Source organism: Tetrao urogallus (assembly GCF_951394365.1).
Source record: "Tetrao urogallus genome assembly, chromosome: Z".
Classification (NCBI taxonomy): domain Eukaryota; kingdom Metazoa; phylum Chordata; class Aves; order Galliformes; family Phasianidae; genus Tetrao; species Tetrao urogallus.
Genome location: NC_136816.1, coordinates 54,311,997 through 54,335,987, shown reverse-complemented (window position 1 = coordinate 54,335,987; position 23,991 = coordinate 54,311,997). Strand labels below are relative to the sequence as shown.

General features: G+C 38.5%; 1 protein-coding gene across 1 annotated transcript; it reads left to right on the top strand.

The window, feature by feature from the left end:
• Positions 1-881: 881 nt before the first annotated feature.
• SREK1 (splicing regulatory glutamic acid and lysine rich protein 1) lies at positions 882-23,526 on the top strand (the record flags this gene model as incomplete). The annotated part of the gene is made up of 10 exons (XM_079548062.1): positions 882-959; positions 5,006-5,170; positions 6,242-6,420; positions 7,096-7,226; positions 8,676-8,790; positions 12,831-12,950; positions 16,994-17,503; positions 21,473-21,568; positions 22,204-22,339; positions 23,374-23,526. Exons 1-10 carry the CDS (start codon positions 897-899, stop codon positions 23,524-23,526), a joined length of 1,668 nt encoding a protein of 555 aa, XP_079404188.1. The 5' UTR covers positions 882-896.
• Between the last annotated feature and the right edge of the window lie 465 nt (positions 23,527-23,991).

The following is a 23,991-nucleotide window of genomic DNA, read 5'->3' as shown; positions in this document are numbered from 1 at the left end:
AGCATAATAGGGAGAATGTAATGTGGTTGAAATGGTACAAAATACATAGTTTAGGAAAATATGCATTGCTCAGTTGATCAGTTAGGATTTTCTTCAACGTCATTAAACTTACAGCTAATTCATGAAATTTTCAGATAAACTGAGATGACTTAGAATGTAAGACAGTACAAATCTAGATTTTTCTTCCTTCCCATACCCCCAAGTTCACTTGCAATGTGTATTGAATCACAGGAGCTTTTATTTAATTTTTATTTATTTTTACATCAAAAGTAGGTAGCATCAAAGTAGAGAAAAAAGCACAAATTTCAGTTAGCTCATACATGTTTTTTCTTTTTTTTTTCTTTTACTGATTTGGTTATTTGCCATTTCTGGGGATTAAACTTTAAAAAATGTTCTTCTTTTCTGTATCTGATGTTCTGTGTGCTATTAGTGATGCAGCCAACACGAACGGTTGTCATGTGTAAAACAACTTTCGATCACCGTGAAAGCACCGCCCTGGGAAAGCGTCCATGCTTGATATCGTTTGGTTCATGAACATTAAGTTTCCAGTACAGGTGACCCATAGCTCAAAGTGTTAAATAATTGTGTACATATTCAGTTTTTAAAATAATGATCCATAAATGAGTTTACTATTCTTTGAAGTTTTTCTCACTTTTGTTTTTCCTAGTAGAGCAGGGTAAAAGGAAAATCTTAAGTTCTTATTTGTTTCTTTGTAAGGATCTGGTAGATAGATTCATTCTTATTTATTACCTTTTTAAATGCAAGGGTAATTATAAAATAATAGTAAGAGTAACATTTGTGTAGTGTTCCAGCTCTGTATAATGCTTTCATTTGCTTCTTCAGGTAAAATCCCAGATGAAGCCAAAGCCCTTTCTCTATTGGCGCCTGCTCCTACTATGACAAGCCTGATGCCTGGTGCAGGGTTGCTTCCAATACCTACACCAACGCCTTTAACAACAGTAAGTAAAATTCAGATGCTGTTTGAGTTCTGGTTTCATCTGTGTTGAACAGCATTTTTTTTTATATTATGAGAATAAAAGCTATGTATGCTACGTTGATGTTGTCCTCTTGTGTATCAAGTCATTGAGGGCTTAGCTGTGGTGCCCCTTTTGAAGGTAGATCACGAGATGTTTGTGCCTAACTTTTCCTGAGTGTTCCTTTTGTATTTTTAAATTGCAGAATAGTGGGTGAATACTGATTTTGATTGTGTCTGTGTTTTCTGTTCCTAGACCCATTAATTTGATCCACTGGCAATACTATCCACTTCCTAAAAGTTAGTTAAAGCATAATAGCTTAATTGGCGTAGGTCGAAATGTTATGTTGGGATGCTGTTATTTAATATTCCTCTGTCATGGCTTTTGTCTCTTTACCTAGCAATTTTTTCACTACAGAAAACTCAGGAGCTACCTGCTGCTGCTGCTACTTCTCAGTTCCCATCTGCTTCTGTAAGCTTATCTTGGCATCATCCGGCAGTTGTGCCTGGTTCAGGAAAAAGTCTGGAAATAGCAAAGCCTGCTTCAGAAAAACTGGGCTTGGTGTCATTGCTCTGTATTATTTGGAGATGAAAGTCTTCAGTTTTCCAAACATGTTGCAGCTGTGTGCTACTGATATTACTGTTATCATCCATTTTTGGTTTTTTGTTTTGTTTTAATATGAATACAATTTCTAAACTTTCCTCTAATGATTCCCTGTTTGTCTCAATTACCAGAACTGTTATTCCCACTTGCTATTCTTAGCTGATACTGGTAAGCATCCTAGAAGAAATGAATATTGTTTAGTTTACTTCTTCTTTCTTCCCTTCTGTTAAAACACTGCATAAACTGTTTTTAATATTTAATAAATCTGCACTGAGGGCAGTATCTTTTTTAAAGCTTGTGCTCCAGCAGCTATTTAAGACTATCCAACTTCTACCCTGAAACCACAGGACCAGAGTCAACAGTCAGATTTAATTTATAGTTCTTAACTGTCACTATATAAAAGAAATCACATGGCATTGAAAATCATCCTTAATTCACTAGGATGCTGGCTTTTTTTTTCCTGTAAAGTTATATGATATTACCCTCACTGTTTGATGAAGTAATAATTTAGGTATTTAATAAACTAAAATACGCTTATTTATGCATAATTGCTGCTATTCAAGCATAATTACTATTGGAATTTGGGATGCTATTTGGGATACTAAACTAACCCTCTAAAGTAAATTGACTCTTTTTTTATATACATCTTTAATAAATTATCGGTGAATAGTAGACTATCAAAGAGGAAGGCAAGTTGTCTGACAATTTCTGTTCAGTAATAAAAGAATGATTTCAGCAAGCAGAGTAGTTTTGTCTTTTGTTACATAATAAAAAAACAAACTAGTGTCTTGCTGAGAATTTCTAACACAAATTTCACCTGTTAGAAAAGTAGCTTCTTTTTCTGTAAGAAATAAAATTTAAACCAAGAACTCAGCAGACTGGTTTAATAGTGTTTTCTTAGTAATTTTTTATAACTTCAGTAGCCAGTAAAAACAAGAGCCATATTGTCTTCATTCTCTAGGAAGTAACTCTCCAGCAAAGGGAAATTTGTAATTTTTCCAGGCAGGGGTAGCTCATCTGACAAGTTAAAGCCTCTGAACTAGTAATCTGATATTACTCTTCTTGCTTTTGACTGTACGTTCCACTTTATCTGTGTGATTCTTTGTCTTTCTGGGTTCTCCAGAACCTAGTAAGTATTGTACCCTTCACGAAGCATGACAAATTCACTAAAGGAATGAGGGTGAGTTTCTTTGACCTACATCATCCTGACACACTGTACTGAGCTTAGCGAGGGATGTGAAACACTGGTGCTTTGGATTGGGATTCCAGGGAAAAGATTCAGGTCTTGTTCCTTTGCTTTTTTCTCCAGCCAGCTGTTTGAGAGGCTCAGTTATTCAGTTAACTACAGATAAGAGTTGCCTATTATCTTGCCTGAAGCTTGTCTAAATCTGTGCTGCAGCCAAAAGAGGTGCTACTGGCATTGCATTTCCACTCTTCTGCATTATGCTAGTGTTCATATGGTCTATTACCTGAAGAAGTCTCATCTGACATGGCTTTTTTTCAAGTTGGTGAGGGGTATAGAATACAGTTGTTTTTTCATAACAGTTCCCTTTGTCTATCTGGTTTACAAATTGTAACAAGTCTGTTGTAAAAAGAAGAAATCAGGATTACCCCTTTCCTTGTCTAAAGGGAACTGGTTAAGTTTAAACAGATGATGAAGCTGTCATTTTGGAAGACTGGAAGGATAACAACAGGTAGCAGTATCAGTTATCTTAAACCTTTGAAATACTTCTTTCATGTTTGTTCTGCTTATGCATTACTGTGTTTCTGCATTACCTACAGTGTGTTCATACATTACCTATGAGCAAAGTTTAGGGTGCAAGGTGTAGTGTTTTATGTAAAAACTGCCAGGGAAATAAGCTTTTGTTGTAATTGTAGGAGAGAAACTTAGAAAATGCTGCTCTGGATTACAGTTATTTCGTGTGCTGAGACCATGTTTCTCTAGAGAGTTCTTGTTTACCATTGGTAATCCTTCTGGTTTTAAGGTGTTTCTGGCAGTATGAGACTTTTAAGGCAAGGAGATAGTTTACTTAGCTAAAGCTACAAATCATCCACTATACTTGGATCATCTGTAAATTTCTTGAGGGAACTCAGGATTACAGATGTAATATTTCAGAATTAATCATGTGAACAAGCTGGACACTGCTTTTCCATTTTCTCTAGCTCCTTTACTGGCCACCGAGAAGAATCTGTCTCCACTCTTCTTACAGTCTTCATTTACACTCTCCCACTAGAAACTTGTGTGTTTTCTTAGAACGTTCCTCAGCTTTCTCCTCTACAGAATAAAGAAACCCAGCTCTCCCAGGCTCTCCTTGTAGGACTGGTGCTCCAAGACACTTCATCAGCTTTGTGGCTCTTCAGTGGATGTACTGCAGTTAGGTCTGTTTCTCTCTTGTACTTGGAAGGCCCAGAACTGGTCACCGTATTCCAGATCTGGCACCACCAGCACTGAGGAAAGAGTAACCTTCCTTTTGTTTGCTCACAACACTCTTCTCTAGAAAGAGCAGCTCAGCATACCACCGTCCTTCTTGACTGCAAGGGTGCATTGCTGGCTCATGTTAACCTTGGGGTTCATCAGAACCACCAGTTCTTTTTCTGCCAGCTGGCCTTCCAGTCAATCAGCACTCTCACTGTACTGGTCTGTGGAGCTGTTCCTGCCCGTGTGCAGAGCCCTTTGGTATACTACCACCTCTTCCTGGTTATGTGTTGTCTGCAGACTTGCTGAGACTGTGTTCAGACGCACTGGCTAGGCCATCGATGAAGTTCAACAAATTGTTCAGGATGGTCAGCTGGAACATAGGACAACACTGATTGGTTTTTACAGCTAGACTAGCTGCTTTGAAGAGATTGTTTTTTTTAAAGTGAAGGTATTACTAATCAGTATTCCATTTCTATTTACATTTTGTGTTTTAGACAGTAGCAAGATGTGGTAAATGGCGCTTACTGAGTCTTGAAATTGTTTTTATATGCTAGTACAATATGCTTAGTTCTGTGAAACAGCTTGTGATCCAGTAGACTTTGTGAATTAGATCATTCGTGCTGATTTGTGCTTCTTTCTACTCCATAGCATAACATTGTCAGCTGATACTTTTGAAAAGGAAAGTATTTAGCTCATGTTAAAACTTTTGTAAAGTATGTTTGGTATTCAAAAAATCTAAAAATAAAATATAAATGTATATTAAATGTTTTTTCTTATTGTTTTCAGCCAATTTTATGGGTCACTCTGTAAGTGAGGAAAAGCTGTTTACACTGCCTTTTACTGTCATAGCGATGATTATTTTACAACATGAAAAAAAATATGTTGTGTATATAGCAGGGAAAACGAAACCATTCCCAGAGGGCTGCAGATATATTTTTATTGTTTTGTTTAAGGGTAAATAGCATTTTGGAAATAAACGATTGTGCCTTATTCTCTCTGTCTCTTCCAGCTTGGTGTTTCACTTGGCACTTTGGGAGCAATACCAGCAGCAGCATTGGACCCTAACATTACTGCACTGGGAGAAATACCCCAGCCACCAATAATGGGGAATGTGGACCCATCCAAAATTGATGAAATCAGGAGAACAGTATATGTTGGAAACTTGAATTCACAGGTAGTTTTTTTTTGTTGTTTTTTTGTTTTTTTTTTTTAATTATTATTTTTCTTTATTTGTGTGTGTGTGGGAAATACTAATGGAAGACAAGAAATTGTTATTTGTGAATTATAATCACAGGAGCTCTTGTTAGATGGTGTCAATTTAACCAAAGAAATAAATTAGGCTGTTTTTGGTTACTAGTGATATTTCTAATTCTGAATGCTCCTGCACCAACCAGGTCAGACCAGATTGTGGAAGTCACTCTAGCAGGGTACCAGAAGAATCACAGTGCAGTAGAATTGAGGATGCATACGTAAGAAGATTGTGTGTATTAATCAACTGTGTTGTATTAGCTGAATAATACCTTAGAAGACATGAGATCATGATAGCTGTCCTTCACCACAATAGTGTGCAGATCTTAAGTACAGTAAAAAGGCATTCACCTGAAATACAGTAGAAGGTTAATGATTTCTCCCAGTGGAAGTTGCAAAATCAGCCTGAGAATCTTCATGTTTCTGTGATACAAAAGCTCGGTGTCTGAAGTATTTATTTTCAGTAGTTATTGATCAAAAAGCAATTGCTTTGATGGATGGCACTTGTAGTATTTGTTTGGGAGTTTTATTTGATTGCTGAAGTAGCTGTTAGAGTGTAAAAGTTCAGTTGATTGCAGTAGAATCAAATGAGTTGTAAGCTAGTAGAAAAACAGATAAAAGCTAAATGTTGTGATATTATTTTTTTTGTTTTGTTTTGTTTTTTTAATTGATTAAAAGTCGTAGTAGCAGAAATAGCTTGGACATATGTGTATCAGTTATTTCAGAGAGGTTGCTTGGAAAGCTCAGAATCCTATGCAAGTTTATTTACAGCCTAAATATAGTTCTTTTGGTTGCAATATTTTAACTCGTAGTATTTTCTTTAGATTAAAGAAAAAAAAGTCTGAAAAAAAAAAAGTAAAATAGCCAAATTTGTGTCACCTGTGAAGCCATGGAAAGATGTTTTACTGAAAGTAGAGATTTTTTTATTACCTAATACATTATATGATCACTTTTCATTATATGTTTTACTCCAGCTGTGCTCTTTGACTCTTTCTAGACCACAACAGCTGATCAACTGCTTGAATTCTTTAAGCAAGTTGGAGAAGTCAAATTTGTGCGAATGGCAGGTGATGAGACTCAACCAACACGATTTGCTTTTGTGGAATTTGCAGACCAAAATTCTGTACCTCGAGCTCTTGCCTTTAATGGAGTTATGTTTGGAGACAGGCCACTAAAGTAAGAAATTAATTATCCATAGGCTTATTGAATGAAAGATTTCTCAGTATTCTTATATATTTATGACTCTGATCTACAGGAAGATACAGTAGTGAATATTTTATCAATATAAGGATCTATTGTTAACAAACTGAAACACTTTTCTAAGTGTTTCAAAATTGGATATAACTTCCTCTAAGAAGAATGTGATTAGCAGAGAGTAAAATATGTTTACATTTAATCTTGAGGTAGTGAATGCTTTGACAAGGAAAGAATCTGCAAGGTCATTGGTGCTGATAAAGCTTTTCATTATATATTTTACTTCAGCTCTGCTCTTTGACTCTTCCTAAACCACAACAACTGATTAGCTGATCAGAGTCATTATATATAGATGACTCTGTAATGAGTTTTAAGTTTAAAATTTAATCTAAAATAGAAAGCTAGATTCCTAGACTTGAACCTTTATTTATTCAGAATGACACAGAAATACTGTACCTTATTTATTTAAAATATTTGGAAGGAATAAAAGGCACACATTTCAGGTATATAGACAGCAGATGAGCATTATGAAAAATATGTAGTTTACTAACTTCAAAATTTTTAGTCAGACATGAATTTGAGACGGTTTCCTTTCTTATTTTTCATTTTCTTTTTCAAATATTTGTGAAATAAATGTTTTATTTTTCCTTAATTTAGAATAAATCACTCCAATAATGCAATAGTGAAGCCTCCTGAAATGACACCGCAGGCTGCTGCCAAGGAACTGGAAGAAGTGATGAAGAGAGTAAGGGAAGCTCAGTCTTTCATATCTGCTGCTATCGAGCCAGGTACGTATATTACATTTACTATCTGACAGACGTGTTTTTGTACACCTTGGTACCTGCTATTAAGAGCACTTTCAGACACAGGAAAAGGTTACTTGTAGCTGAATAACACGTGTAGAAAGAAGTGAAAGTAATCACAATTGCCTTCATGTAACAGAGCAGTGGAAGTTGGCTTTTTTATTTTGACATGTATTGTCTTCACATACATACTTACTGAGCATTTTCAAAAACAGGAGGACAATGCAAATGCATTGAATGTTGATGCTTCTTTAAGTTGAAAATACGTAGAAATATTTACCATGAAATTGCTTTATGCTTTGTTTCATTCTTTAGCACACATTAGTGCCATGGTTTCATGATCAGAGAGAGCTAGCATTCAGGTCAAAGCACCGATATTATGCTTTCTTAATCTATAGCACATTACTTTTGTCTCTGTCACTGTGCTTTTTTTCATGGTGGCTCAAGACTGAGCATCTGTAAAGCAAATAGGATCAGAAATGAATTTGGGATAAAACAGTGTGTTATAATGGACTCTTTTTCATCCATATTAGTTGCCCGATCCCTGTTAACACTGAAATGGCTGGTCTAGGAGGAAGATTTCTCATGGGTTGAGAGGTTGGATGCTGCTATTCAGTGTTGATTTTTGCAGACTTGTTCTGATTTCTAAATCACAGCATAAAACAATCTGATTTTGTTAACCTTATTGACATCATCCTTTTTCTCTAGATCAGTGAGCTTTTGTCATTTTATTAACAAACTCAGACTTTAGATACATTAGATTACGAGGAGTCTTAAGTTTTTGGAGAGAGTTGAGTTTTTTCTCATTTTTGGCATTGGAATAAAAATAGCTCTAGCATTTCCTCAGTGTAAAGCAGCAGAACAGTAATCTTTTAAAAAGAGTCCGAACCAAAGTCTACTGTGGTCACTGGTGGCTTACTGGCCTTTGGATCAAACTTTTCAACCTTTTCTCTCCATCCCTTCCTCTCCTTGTGGATTATAATTTGAATATTTGTACAGTGGTGTAAATGTCTAAAAGACCAGAAAGTATTATAATTCATATTTTATGCTTGTTTTCAAAATTATGCCCTGTATTCTAATTTACTCTGTTCTTCTCAGGGTATTTTTTTTTTTTTTTTAATAGTTACATTAATAATATACCAAGAGGCAAACGTGTTGTAATCTTGTGCATTGTGGCAGCAACATAAATCCCTTTCCTAATAGAGCTAGCTGTTTATAATTATCTGGTTTATGTGTACTGCTGCAGGATGGCTGCACTCAACGAGTATATGCAATGACTTTCTTGGATGTTTCTGAAGGATATTTGCAAAGAAGGAAGATGTGCAAAGAGTAGGCCCCTTGTACTATATGTGGTACATTCCACTTGTGCCAGATTGTTAACTGGGATCTTTAAATGTTCTGAGCTTACACTGCAAAGTGGTTTTTTCCTCTCAGAGTCTGGAAAGAGCAGTGAAAGAAAAGGCGGTCGATCTCGTTCCCATTCTCGTTCAGAATCCAGGTCTAGCTCAAAATCCCGATCTAGAAGGAAAAGATCACATTCAAAACACAGGTAGGTTTTTTTTTTTTTCTTTTGTAATAAGAGATGATACTGTTTTTCTTCAGTACTGAAGTTATTTTTTAAGTAAGTATTGCTATGGAATACATGAATAGCTTATATTGGTTAGATCAGAGTAACTGGAATCTTTATCTCTGAACAGATACTCTTTTGCTCTAGTGTTTTCAAGATTACATTCAGTAAAAACACACTAGATGCTATCTGTAGACACATCAATGCTATGTAGCATATTTCATTCTATGACCTCCATGTTTTAAAAACTAACAGTTATCTGCATTATATGTCCAGAACAGTTTTTACTGTTAACTCTACTCTAAACTGATAGGTTGACTGGTTTTGCTAGTATGAAGCTCCCCTGCTGTCTTGAACTTCTAAACATGGAATTAATAGAACCTGTATTTCTGTTTACTGTAATGTAAATGTGGTTAAATTTTTTAGAAACCAAGAGAAAAAGGCTCAAGGGACAGTTTTCCTTTCTTCAGTTTGTTTGCTTTGCTAAATTTATTAGCTTCTGAAGCAGACTTTGGAGTGTAGGAGGAAATGAAGCAACTAGATCACTGTTAAAATTAGTCCATAAATTTATTTCCCATGAATGAGGCAGTATTGATATGTGACGCTTACAGACATGTCCTGAAAATGTTTTGTATTTTTTCAGTGACTTCTGAGCATTTATGTAATCAATCTAAAGGTATTTGTATATTCTTGGTGTGGAAAAAACACTCAACATTTATTAGATAGCTTACACTTTAGAAAGGTAAGTTGCAGAAACAACTTTGTTGCATCTTTTCTGACATTGTGTTCTAATGGGAGAACACAATATATAAAGAAAAGCTTGAGTAGAAGTGCACACTAAGTGGATTGTACTCCCAGTGAAATATGGTCTAAGTGCAGGTTTGGGTTTTGTAGCAGAGGGACAACACAGTACGTTATCTATTTACGTGGGTTGAGAACTGGCTGACTGGCAGAGCGCAGAGGGTCGTTGTTGGTGGTGCAGAGTCCGGTTGGAGGCCTGTAACTAGCGGTGTTCCTCAGGGGTCTGTGCTGGGTCCGGTGTTGTTCAACATCTTCATCAATGACCTTGATGAGGGGATAATGGCCACCCTCAGCAAGTTTGCTGATGATACGAAGTTGGGAGGATTGGCTGACACGCCTGAAGGCTGTGTTGCCATTCAGCAAGACCTGGGCAGGCTGGAGAGCTGGGCAGAAAAAAACCGGATGAGGTTTAACAAAAGCAAGTGTAGAGTCTTGCATCTGGGGAGGAATAATTCCATGCACCAGTACAGGTTGGGGGATGAGCTGCTGGAGGGGAGCTCTGCGGAAAGGGACCTGGGTGTCCTGGTGGACGACAGGTTGGCCATGAGCCAGCAGTGTGCCCTTGTAGCCAAAAAGGCCAATGGCTTACTGGGGTGCCTTAAAAAGAGCGTGTCCAGCAGGTCGAGGGAGGTGATCCTCCCCCTCTACTCTGCCCTGGTGAGGCCTCATCTGGAGTACTGCGTCCAGTTCTGGGCTCCCCAGTACAAAAAAGACAGGGATCTCTTGGAAAGAGTCCAGCGGAGGGCCACGAAGATGGTGAAGGGCCTGGAGCATCTCTCCTATGAGGAAAGGCTGAGTGAACTGGGTCTGTTCAGCCTTGGGAAGAGAAGACTGAGAGGGGACCTGATCCAGGTCTATAAATATCTAAGGTGTGGGGGGCAGAATGGCGAGGCCAGACTGTTTTCAGTGGTGAGTGGAGACAGGACAAGGGGAAACGGCTGGAAACTGCAGCATAGGAAGTTCCGCACAAACATGCGTAAGAACTTCTTTACAGTGAGGTGACGGAGCACTGGAACAGGCTGCCCAGGGAGGTGGTGGAGTCTCCTTCTCTGGAGATGTTCAAGACCTGCCTGGATGCCTACCTGTGCGACCTGCTGTAGGGAACCTGCTTTGGCAGGGGGGTTGGACTCGATGATCTCTGGAGGTCCCTTCCAACCCCTACAATTCTGTGATTCTGTGATTCTGTGATCTATTGACATCAGACCATTGGGCACCATTTTAATGCAAGAACAGTCATTTGGTCACTTCCTTATTGCAAGCTGTTTCTGTTGCTCTGCTGTTTCTGTAACATGGGATATGACTGAAAAACTGTGTTGGTGTAACATTCCAGCGATGTCTGCGCTGTTTCATAACAACACAAATTAGATTGAGTTTTAGAAAATAAATTTGCATTCCTCACTTTAAGAAATCTGCGCTTTCAAGTATCTGTTGATACCACTTTTTAAAAGTATAGTTTGCATCTGTTACCAGCAATTTTAATTACGTGCAGCAAAAAGAGCCAGGCTGATCCACTGAAGCAAATGCATCCCTAAGAATAAAATGTCCTTCCCATTGTCCTGTTTAGGCTTTTAATCATCTCCATATATCTCTTTCATCTTTATGGTACAAATTTTATTTAGGAGCTTATTTTGGCCAAGTTGTAATTAATTTGCCCTGAAGTTAGTTTCTACACTACAGTGATGTGGAGCCAAGCGATAGCTAAAAAAAGGTTGCCTTTCCTCTCCTCTCGGTATATCCTTATTCTGTATGTCTTGAGCTGCAGAAGACAGGTAGAACTGTTATTTTTTCTGTCTTCCCGTTCTTCAGGATTTATTGAGTAAATACATGGCTTTTCTGTCTTTGATAAGTTGAACTATGTTGTACATGAACCTTTCGGGCAAAGTATTCAAATAATGTGTTGTTTGAATCCAATATTCAAATTTACCTTTTTATTTTAATTTTCCTAGGAATACAATCTTCCAAAAATGGTGAATACTGGGGAAAACAGAGTATAGTAATTTTTAGAAGTGCTGTTTTCGTTACCAAATCTGAGACTGTACTGTATATCTGTAAATACAGTATGTAATAGGGTGCTCCATATACATATGAACATATATATATATATAATAGGAGTGCTCCGAAAGTAGTAACTCTTATTCTATTATGTTGGCCTGCAACATCTAATCTGAACGTTGGTGGTATGTCAGTAGAGGTTGGAGCTTCCCACCAGTATTCCATTGCATTTTGTTGCCATGTGACACATGGCAGTAGGGGTACAGTCTGATAGAATGGTGTCTGATAAGGAAATGTGCACAAAGCAAAGCTTTGTCATTGAATTTCTCCATGCAAAAAAATATGGCACTCATTGATGTTCATTGGTGCTTGCTGAATGTTTATGGAGAACAAACAGTGGATGTGAGTACAGTGAGGCCTTGGGTAGTATATTTCAGCAGGGCTGACAGCAACATGAAAGACAATTCAGACAGCCTTGCAGGTTTTGAAGATTGCAGGATGGAGGCTTTTGTTCATCGCTCTTAAAAATGCATAGCTAGTGGTATTGACTGGGTTGAAAAGGAGTATTATGTAACTGAATTTGCTATACCAAGTAGTATTATTGTGCTCTTTTATAGTTTACATGGGAATAAGTAGGAGGCATTACTTTTAGAGTGATCTAAATAGTTTTGTCAGAAGACTTCAGTTGGATTTCAGTTGGAGCTTCTGCACATTATTTTCATTCCTTTTTTTCATTATTTTTCATCATGAAGTAAATTTTCATTCTGAATCTTGAGAATTGTTAAATCTATGCTAACAAATCCTTCCATCTGAAGTGATAACTTTTCTAAATTCTGAACCACAAATGATAGGTTTGGTTTTTCATTTGGAGAACCAAGTGACCAAAACTGCAATAAATGATTGGACCTGAGGAAGAAAAAAACTATTTTTACAAGCTGATCTTTGATCTTAAATACCTTAATTTTCTAAGAAAAGCTATCCCACTGTGATTTTTCCAGAATATTCATAAAACTTAATACTTTAATGATGAATCTCAAAAGAGAGCATATGCACCAGTTTAAATTTTAAGTAAGCTTATTTATGAAAACGTTAGGCACTGAATTACTAAAATGCCACCCTATGTAATTTTTCATAGTGAGGCCAGATTATTATATCTTTTTCCATTTCAACTGATCTAATTTTTATGAAGTTTCAGTATTAAAGTATTCTTTTTTATCTTGTTCATACAGAAGTCGGTCTGGCAACAGATCGCTCTCAAGACACAAGGACAGGCGCAGATCCAGAAGTCCCCTGAAAAAGCGATCTAGATCTAAGGAAAGGCGGAAATCAAGGAGTCGGTCTCGCTCTCGGTGAGTTTCCATTCCTAAGAAATGATGTTCTTCTTAGCTACAGTACGAGGTTTTTGAAAAAATCCAATAAATATTTTAGGCGACGGTAAAGCATGGAGCATAAATGCTTCATCCTGTTCCTAGGCTTTGTTTGTGAGGCAGAAGAACAGAACATAGATTTTTATATTGAATTACCTAAACTTCTGTATAGAAGTCCTGTTTCCATGTTTGTACCTATGTAAAATTATAAAATGTCTTGGGTTGGAAAGGACCTTTAAAAATAATCTAGTTACAACCCTGCTGCCTTGGGAAGGGTCACCTTCCAGTAGATGAGGTTGCCCAGATCCCTGTACAGCCTGACCTGGAACACTCCCAGAGATGGTTCATACAATCACAGAATCATAGAATGGCCTGAGTTGAAAAGGACCACAATGATCATCTAGTTACAAGCCCCCTGCTGTGTGCAGGGTCACCAACCACCAGACCAGGCTGCCCAGAACCACATCCAGCCTGGCCTTGAATGCCTCCAGGGATGGGGCATCCACAACCTCCTTGGGCAACCTGTTCCAGTGCGTCACCACCCTCCTAATATCTAACCTAAACCTCCCCTGTCTCAGTCTAAAACCATTCCCCCTTGTCCTATCACTACGCATCCTTGGAAACTGCCATTCCCCTTCCTGTTCATATGCTGCCTTCAAGTTCTGGAAGGCCATAATGAGGTCTCCCCAGAGCATTCTCTTTTCCAAGCTAAACAAGCCCAGTTCCTTCAACCTTTCCTCATAGTAGATGTATTCCAGCCGTCTGTTCATCTTAGTGGCCCTCCTCCGGACCCGCTCCAAGAGCTCCACGTCCCTCCTGTACTGGGGCCACAGGCCTGGACGCAGTACTGCAGATGGGGCCTCACAAGAGCCAAGTAGAGGGGGACAATCACATCCCTCTCCCTGCTGGCCACCCCTTTTTTAATGCAGCCCAGAACACAGTTGGCCTTCTGGGCTGCAAGCACACACTGCTGGCTCATGTCCAGCTTCTTGTCTACCAGGACCCCAAGTCCTTCTCCACAGGCTGCACTCAAGGGGTTGAGGGTCCCCTAATCTGTCTGCACTTGGCCTTCATTAGTTTTTCATTGGCCCACTTCTCCAGCCTATCCAAGTGCCTCTGGATGGTTTCCCTTCCTCCTTATGTATCAGCTGCACCACTCAGGTTTGTGTCATCCAAACTCACTGAGGGTGCACTCGATGCCATCATCTATCACAGATGAAGATGTTGAAGAGCACCAGCCCCAGCACTGACCCCTGAGGGATCATGCTTGTGACCTCCACTGTTCATATCCACAGCTTCTCTGGGCAACCTATTCCCCTGCCTTAGCACCATCTGAATAAAGAAGGTATATCTAATCTAATTTTACCCTCTTTTAGTTTAAAAGCATTAGCTCTTGTCCTATCACAACATTCGCTGATGAAGAATCTCATCTTTCTTGTGGACCTTCTTTAAGTATTGGAAGGCTGCTCTAACGTTTCTCCAGAGCCTTCTCTTCTATAGGCTGAATAACCCCAACTTTCTCAGTCTGTCTTTATAGAGAGATGCTCTAGCCCTCTGATGAGTTTTGCAGACTTTCTTCTGCAGCCACTCTTAACAACTCCATGTCTTCTGTATGGTGAAGCCTCCAATAGGAATGCAGTATTCCAGGTGTTGTCTCGAGAGCAGAGCAGAATGGGAAATCAACTTTCTGATGTAGCTCAGAATATGATTGGTTTTTTGGGCTTGGAGAGTACGTTGCCAACCCATGTCAGTTTTTCGTCCACCACTGCCCCTCAGTACTTCTCTGTGAGACTTGTCTATCGGGGCACCCACCCAGCCTGTATTCATGTTTGGGATTGTTCTAATCCAAGTGCAGGATCTTGCACTTGGCCTTATTGAACTTCATGAGATTCATGGAGACTCCTCAAGCCTTTAAGGGTCTCCCTGGATATCATCCGAACTCGCTGAGGTTGCATTCAGTCCCACTGTCCATGTCACTGACAAAGGTGTTAAACAGTATCAATCCCGACACCGACCCCTGAGGAACGCCAGGCATCACTGCTCTCTACTTTGACCCCAAGCCATTGACTGCAGCTCTCTAAATGTGACTGTTTAGCCAATTCCTTATCTACTGAGTGGTCTGTCAAATACATGTCTCTCCATTTTAGAGACAAGAATGTCATGCAGGAAAGGATGAAGTGCTTTGCACAAGTCAAGGTTGATTAAATCAGTTCTTTAGCCATTTCCAACAATGCTGTAATTCCATTATAGAAGGACACCAAATTCGTTGGGTGTGATTTAGCCCTGGGGAAGCTGTGCTGGCTATCCCCTTTAGTCTCTGCTTTAGTGTGGTTTCCAGGGGGATTTGCTCCACAGTCTTGCCAGGCAGAGAGGTGGGACTGACTGCACTGTAGTTATTTACTTTCTGTTTTTAAAAAAGGGGTTATATTTCCCCTTTTTCAGTCACTGGGAAATTCACTGATTTGCTATGAAATTCCAACAGAGTATTTATAATGTGCATGTGGAAGTAGCTTCATAGTAGAAAACTTGGTAATTTTCTTTCATCTCTTTAATGCCCCAATTCATTTAAGGGGAGCTTCATAGCTCTTTTTTTACTGAGAGGAGAAGTTTTGTGGGAAAGAGAACTGTGAATCTTTGGACCTTGGTGGGAACAGTTAGGAGTACTTTATGTAGTTAGGCTTTGTTGATAGCTGACAAAATGTTTCTGATTCTGTCTTGCACTTGTCTGACAGAGTTTTTTAAGATATCTACTGACTGTAAGGAGGAAATCCAGTGAAATGTGTATAATAATTAACTGGAAGGTATTTCTGGTGGCATTGTGAGATCCATTGCTATTGTAGGGATAGCACACTGTCTCGTCTTTATGGACTTAGATTGTTTCTGTGAGATATGTAAAAAAGTATTTGCCAGAACCTGATAGGTACGGAACATAAAGTAGGAGTTGAGGAAATATATAACTAGAGACTTGATAAAGTGAAGAAAGGTGAGGGCTGTGCTTAGGGTCTTTCCAGTCTGAATGGGTCTCTGGGAATCTTTCAAAATCCTGGGCTAGATATCAATACCAAAAGAAACAGCAATTCAGCCTGGTTCCTGTGGATGTGAAAAGGCCTGTTGATCAACTTCATATAATGTGCTTTGTCCTGTTTGTCTAAACAACTATTGATTTTCATATGTCCTTGAGGCAGCTCATGTGCATGTCCACTAGGTGAGATGGTTGGGAGTCTTGCGCTTCCAAATAATCCTCTGCCAAAAGGTAGTGTCGTATTCCAGTCAAAGCTATAACTTAATCAGTTTTTTTATTTGACTTGGTTACTAGAACATATGCATAAGTTTTTCTCACAATTTTTCCTTTTATGAACAGGTGTAATTCTACTTGTTCTATAGAAGTTAACTTGATCTGTTACCCTTGCTTATGTTTTCGGTGTCATATAAACTTTCTTACAGTTAGATAATTTTCAAATTCCTGATTACATTACAGATGATTGAATTGTCTTGAGTTTTGACCTTACATTTGCCTTTCGGGGGAATTTAATCAGTGAAATGTAACCCCTGGTTTTGGTTTCTCTGTATTTACTGGTTTGGACTTGCAGGCAGTTCTGGATGTTGATGTGAGAGAGCACTGTAGACTTAAGATTTCTGTCAGTATTCATATGGGGCTGGTTAATTTTCAGTCTCTGTTATATGGATCCAATTTTAGTAAGAAATGGATTTAGAAATGGTAGTGTTTGTCTCAGTTCTGAGAAAATGTAGAATATCTGTCTATATGTGATAAGAATTATGAGGTAAAGAAACTTTAGTACCATTGCTCAGTACAAATGAATTTGATTTCTAATTTGCAGACATTTCCTAGCTATTTAGTCTCCCCCTCATGATAAATTTGAGTGCAAAAGTAGAATTTTGCATAATAGTTATTTTTCAACAGAAATAGTTTCTCTTGAGCATTTGCTGTATGCTGAAGACTTAGTTGTAGTTTTTATTAGGAAATTCGAAGATGAGTTAATGGATTTGTGTTTGGCTTTTCACAGGGACAAGAAAAGAGACAAGGAAAAGGTCAAGGAAAAAGAAAAGACCAAAGAAAAGGAGAGAGACCGAGACAAGGAGAAGGAAAGAGACCGGGATAGAGACAAAGAAAGGGAAAGAGAGAGAGATAAAGAGAGAAACAGGGATAAGGACAGGGATAAAGACAAAGATCGAAACAAAGATCGGGAGAGAGTCAAAGATAGGGATAGAGACAGGGACAAGGAAAGGGAAAAGGAGAAAGATGAAAAGGAAAAAGACAGGGAAGATGTAGATCAGAACAAAGAAAAAGATGATGACAAAGATGGGGAGAAAGATAGAGAGAAGATGAAGGATAGGGAGGGAGATAAGGACAAGGGAGGGGACAAAGAGAAAGAAAGAGAAAAAGAAAAGGAAAGAGATGGGGATAAGGAGAGGGAGCGAGAAAAAGAGAGAGATGATAAAAAGAAGAAAGATAAGAGATCCAGAACTCCCCCAAGAAGCTATAGCTCTTCAAGAAGATCGCGTAGCTCCAGCAGGTTTGTTATTTTGAATTTTTTTAATGCTTTTTTGAACTTATCAGCACAACAAAATAAATATCTTTTTCACATGTCAGTACTACCATCTTGATAGTTCAGTTTCTGTTCCTTTGTTTAGTATATTTCCCAGTGAAGTAAAATGAATTACAAAGAAATCTGTATCTTACTTGGAAGTAGTAGTTTGTTGTCAGGCTGCTGGTGCTTGCCTTCACTTAAATATACAGTATAGTATTTGAGGGCAGTAAGTAGATGGTTGTTGTGCCATTTCTCTGTGTTGGAGCCAACAGATGGACGGGCATCACACATTGTCCTGATGAAAGTATGAATCATCAATGTGTAATTTCTTGGTTACTTGTATAGAGTCATTGAATATGCTGGGTTGGAAAGGACCCACAAAGATCACAGGCTCTTCCAATAGGACCACTCAGAAATTGAAACAGCCTCTTCAGAACAGCTAGTCTAACTGGAAAAAAAAGCAGTCAGTGGTCCTATACTCCAGGTGACAGTACTGGAGCTAGTTCTGTTGAACATCATCAGTGGCCTAGCCAGTGGGACTGAACACACTCTCAGCAAGTCTGCAGACAGTACTGAACTGGTAAGAGCTGACAGTATGTCAGAGGGCTGTGCTGCCATTCAAAGGAACATCAACAGACTTAAAAAATGAGCTGAAGCTGAACAGGACTGTGCTGAGTCCTGCAGCTGTGCAGGAACAGCTCCACAGACCAGTACAGTGAGAGTGCTGATTGACTGGAAGGCCAGCTGGCAGAAAAAGAACTGGTGGTTCTGATGAACCCCAAGGTTAACATGAGCCAGCAATGCACCCTTGCAGTCAAGAAGGACGGTGGTATGCTGAGCTGCTCTTTCTAGAGAAGAGTGTTGTGAGCAAACAAAAGGAAGGTTACTCTTTCCTCAGTGCTGGTGGTGCCAGATCTGGAATACGGTGACCAGTTCTGGGCCTTCCAAGTACAAGAGAGAAACAGACCTAACTGCAGTACATCCACTGAAGAGCCACAAAGCTGATGAAGTGTCTTGGAGCACCAGTCCTACAAGGAGAGCCTGGGAGAGCTGGGTTTCTTTATTCTGTAGAGGAGAAAGCTGAGGAACGTTCTAAGAAAACACACAAGTTTCTAGTGGGAGAGTGTAAATGAAGACTGTAAGAAGAGTGGAGACAGATTCTTCTTAATGGCCAGTGAAAGAGCTAAAAGAAGTAGACACATATGGTGGTCTGGACAATAAGGTGTTGAGGTGGACTGTGAACTGGCTGAAGGAAGGAAGCCAGAGAGTTGTGGTCAGTGGGACTGAGTGTAGTTGAAGGAGTCCTTCAAGGGTTGGTTCTGGGACCAGTGCTACTCAGTATATTCATGAACGACTTGGATGAGTGAGGGAATAGAATGCACTGCCAGCAAGTTTGCTGATGACATAAAACTGGGATGAGTGGCTGACAGGCCAGAAAGCTGTGCAGACATCCATCAAGTCCTAGACAGGCTGGAGAATTGGACAGAGGGAAATTTAATGAAATATAGCAAGGACACGTCGAGTCTTGCATCTGGGCAAAAACAACCTCACGTACCAATATAGGTTGAGTACTGAACTGTGGAGAGCAGTGTAGGGGGAAGAGAGTTGGAGGTCTTGATGGACAGCAGGATGACCATGAGCCAGCACTGTGCCCTTGTGGCCTAGGCCAGTGGCATCCTTTGGTGTATTAGAAGTGGTATGGTTAGTAGGTTGAGAGGGGTTTTCCTTCCCTGCCCCTCTGCCCTGGTGAGATTGCATCTGGAGTATTATGTCCAGTTCTGGAGCCCTCAGTTCAAGAAAGACAGGGAACTGCTTGAGAGAGTCCAGTGCAGAGCCACAAAGATGATTAAGGGAGTGGAGCATCTCCCTTACAAGGAAAGACTGAGGGAGCTGGGTCTCTTTAGCTTGGAGGAGACGGGGGAGTGACCTCATTAATGTTTATAAATAGGTAAAGGGTGAGTGTCAGTAAGATGGAGCCAGGCTCTTCTCATTGAAATCCATTGACAGGACAAGAGGCTGTCGGTGCAGTCTGGAACATAGGAGGTTCCACATAAATATGAGGAAAAACTTCTTCACTATGAGAGTAACCAGAACACTGGAACAGGCTGCCCGGAGAGCTTGTGGGATCTCCTTCTATGGAAACATTCAAAGCCCTCCTGAACATGTTCCTGTGTGACCTGATGTAGGTGTTCCTGCACAGGCAGTGGGTTGGACTAGGTGATCTTTCAGGGTTTCTTCCAATCCCTGACATTCTGTGATTTTGTGATACTGAAATACAGAAAAACATTTCTTTATAATGCTTAAATTGTGGTGGTGTTCTTTTGTTTTGTTGTTTTCTGTTTTATTTTCTGGGAAGCCCAGAACGTTGTCCAGGAAGACTGAGGAGATTCAGTCCATACAGATACACAAAGCCTGACTAAATGTGTCCCCAAGTAATCTACTGTAGTTGACTTTGTTTTGATTGAGATCTGGAATATGGTTAGGTGAATTTCACGGAGCTCTTCCAACTTCAGTAAATATTATTGTCTCAAGAAGTATCTGACAATAAGTTAGGCTGCTAAGCCCCAGTTAGTTTGTATATATGGGAGTCTGTTTACTTTGGTGATTGACTTTGCCTACTTGGCACTTAAAAATCAGAATCTGAAAATACAGTTTTGTTATTGTTTGAACACAAGTTACCTAGTTATTCACAGACATGCAGGAAAGCAACATAAATATCCATTTTATCCATGGATAAAAATGCGTTTCCAAAATCCTTATATGAAAAAATGTACTGATAAACGTGGGGGTGTTCAAGATGAGATGCGTGTTAACAGTAAACCAGTGTTATCTCAGTGTAACCTTGTGACTACTTTTTATTTCTGTTTACCAAATATCAAATCAATCTTATGATCCTACTAAACAAAATTATCTCTGAAATTTTGTACCGTGAAGCTCTTGTCCTTCAGAAGTTTAGGCTAGATGAAACTGCAGATGAAATGAATCTAGTTAGTTTTAAAAAACAGGTCTTAATATATCCTCCTGTGATTCATCTAATAACTTTTGATTCCTTGCACTTTATAAACATCAGAGAAATTAGATGTTAATGGCAGATGCTGGAATGCATAATTGTATCTTTCGTGGAATATGTTGAAATGCACTCACAGCTAGTTTTAATTTTTCCTGCTCTGCATCAGTAGTTCTTCCTGTTTCCTTTCCCTATTCTATGGAGAGGAAAGAGTTGTCTTTGATAGCTAGAGCTTTTGCATTTTTGTTGAACAAAGCTTTACTTTCTCGATTTTTGATGTATTTTAACATGTGCCTCAGTATATGTTAACCAGCTAATAAATGTTCTATTGTATTCAAAACCAGATTCCAGAATAGAAACTGAGCAAATGTATCTGTATAAAGAAGCTGTTTTGAGCTGTGTTTGTTGAGCATAGAGTGTTAGGCAAAGAATAAATAGAAAATGGCCTGTTTTAATTTCAACAACAGCTTAAACTTCATTATGCAGTATTTGCTTCTGAACTTCAGTCATGCTGAACTGAAATTCTGGTGATCCTGAGTGTTTAATTCTAAGTTCTGAAGTTCATATTGCTGAAGTTATACTTTTTGTGTATATGTGGCTCTTCATTCAATTCGAGTTTTCTCCTGATTGAAGAAATTCTTATTTAATACAGTATTAGTAAATGTTTCATTTGTGAGGTTTAAGTACAAGCACGGGTGGGTAAGCATAAAACTGAAATCTAAAATGACAGTCTTTTTTTCCACTTCATGCTTGTATTCTCCCTTTTCCCGCCACTCTGAAACATGAAAAAGTTCTTCTGCTTTGTGTAGTATAGAAATCATTGTATATAATGTTAAACTCAGGAGTATTTACTTAGCTGTTATGACAGTTCTTTTTAAGAGATTTTATACAATTCCTGAGTTTATTATTTGTTGGTTTTTGCTTATGTGGAATTTTTTGTCATGCAGAGAAAGGCGTAAGAGGAAGAGTAGAAGTCTTTCTAAGTCTCCTAAAACATCCAAAGGAACAAAAAGAAAGTCTTCACGAACTCCTTCTCCAAGAAGGTCAGTTTGATGTAAATAAACATTAGTGAGCAATAAAGAAGATACAATGTTGTATTTCAATTCAACAAAACATAAAGATCAATATTCTGGAAAAAAGGAGTCAATTTCTTCTTCTTCTTTTTTTTTTTTTTTTTTTTTTAGTGCAAAGAGTTATCTAATAAAAAGTGGATGCAGACAATTTCTGTTGGTCAGTGCGATGCAGTTTTAATTCAAAAAAACAAACAGAACTTCAAGAACTTCAGGGATTTTAAGTGTTACACTTTGAATTGTCATCTGTCTGTCAGTGAGACAGATGTTCTCTTAAAGAGCTCTTCGTCAAGTACAGTTTAATTCACTTTTCTCTTTGCTCACACTGTGCACTCTAAACATGTGTTCTTTAGCTCTCTTCAGTCAGAAAATCCTCTTGTCCCTATGCCGCTGTTATGTTTTGGATTTATTATTATTATTATTTTTTTTTATTTATTTATCAACTAAATGGTTTGAAGATGGTCAAAACCTTTCATAGAGAAACCAGGATACCAATATTTTTAGTTACTCTTCTGTGCAGTGTACTGTGCAATACAGTTCATGTAAGCTCTGGTAGTTCATTTGCTGCTTTTGGATCATTTAATTTGAATGAAAATGTTCTTGAACAGAAACAAGAAAGAGAAAAAAAGAGAACGAGATACATATAATGAAGGAAGAGAAAGAGAACGCTCCACCTCCAAGAAAAAAAGTAGTAAAGAGAAAGAGGGAAGGGAGAAATCTGACAAAAGCACCACTACTTTGAAGGTAAGCTCTGCAATCAAGCGATTATAAATAGAGTAGAGAGCTGCAGAAGGAGTGATAACTGGAATATCCTGCTTTCTTTTTCTTTCTTTTCATTTTCCCTTTTCTCCTCAGCGAATTATTGCTTCTTGAAACAATTGAGGTTAGCTTCTGCCAGCAGGAGATGAAAGTTGATTTCTGTGAGATGTTAGTAGGCCAACTTTTGTGTTTAAACTTTATTTGACCACTAGGAACTTGTATGTATAGTCTACAAAAACACAATGTTATTGTTTCTCTCTCTTTTCTGTTTGTTGCCATATTTTAAGGCTTGGTTGGTTGCCTAACTGTGGAAAGATCCAGGAAGCTGACTGTGTAGATAAGCAGTAGGCTTCTGGGACATTTTCACTCTGCAGTGCAGCCTGTCCCTGGTTACTTTGGTCCTGGGCTGTGTGCTGAACTCTGCAGGAAGTAAAATGAAGATTTGGGGAAGAATAGTGTGGGATTTTCCCTTGCAAAATAGAAGGTGGTGTGATTAAGGAAAGAATAATCTTCAAATTATTAAACCTCTATTTTGAAAAGCAGTGTGCCCTTAAAGGGTAGCTTGTTGTACTCCTAGTGATTCAGCTATTATAAGATGTCTGATGTCTATGCTATGTGACCACTTACTGAAGAACTGAAGGTAAAATGCATGAGTTGAGTCACAAAATACATGAAACAAAAATTGTAATCTTGCTTTTTTCACAATATATGGTGAATTCTTAATGTACGTTCCACTGTATTATTGTTTTATGTGGATATTAGAGGTAAAGACAGATCACTCTACCACAGTGATTTCTTCAGCAACACTTGATTATGATGCCGGACTTCAGCCACCTGAAGTTGCTGATACTAACATTTGAACACCTGAACATTGAACACCTGAAGTTGCTTACTAACATTTTTTTAAATTGCTGATACTGATGATGATACTATGATGAAAAATTGAGGAAGCCAGAATAGCAGCAGTTAATTGGAAGTCATATCCCTTAATGCTGAGAGAAAGATTTTGTCTTTGACAGGACAAAGATCACGCTAAAGAGGATCAGAATTCAGAAACTGATAAAGATGTTGACAACAGAGATACACAAAGGACAGATGAAGTCAAACTTCAGCAGAATGGAAACTGTCAACCAAACGAAGATAACCTCTCAATTAAAATGGAAGAGGTTTAAAGCAAAGAATCAACCTCTGTCTCAACTAAGGAATGAAATCCAAAGCTTATTCCCAGAACGAGGAAGAAAACGTCAAAGCAATCAACCTGACCATGTTGATAGCACTAACAGCTCTTTCAATTCTTGTGATAGCTTTGTTGTCTTCTTGCTGTAAAGCAGGAAAGCACAGACCAGTAGTTATACCATGCAAAAGCATATGTCATCAGAGCTATTCATCTCTGAAACTCCATGCATTTCCATGATGGCTGTACTTATAGGTAAAATGATTTATGTTAAGTTTAGCCATAGGCTGTTAAATAGGAACTGAAAGAGGTAAACCTTTACTACCCCTAAAAAAAAAAAAAAAAAAAAAAAAAAAAAAAAAAAAAAAAGCTGAAGATAAACATTGAAAGTTGTTTTAAAATGTTGCTTGTTGATGAATTTTGTGTTATTTTACTTTGTGGGTTAAAAAGTCCACAGAAACTT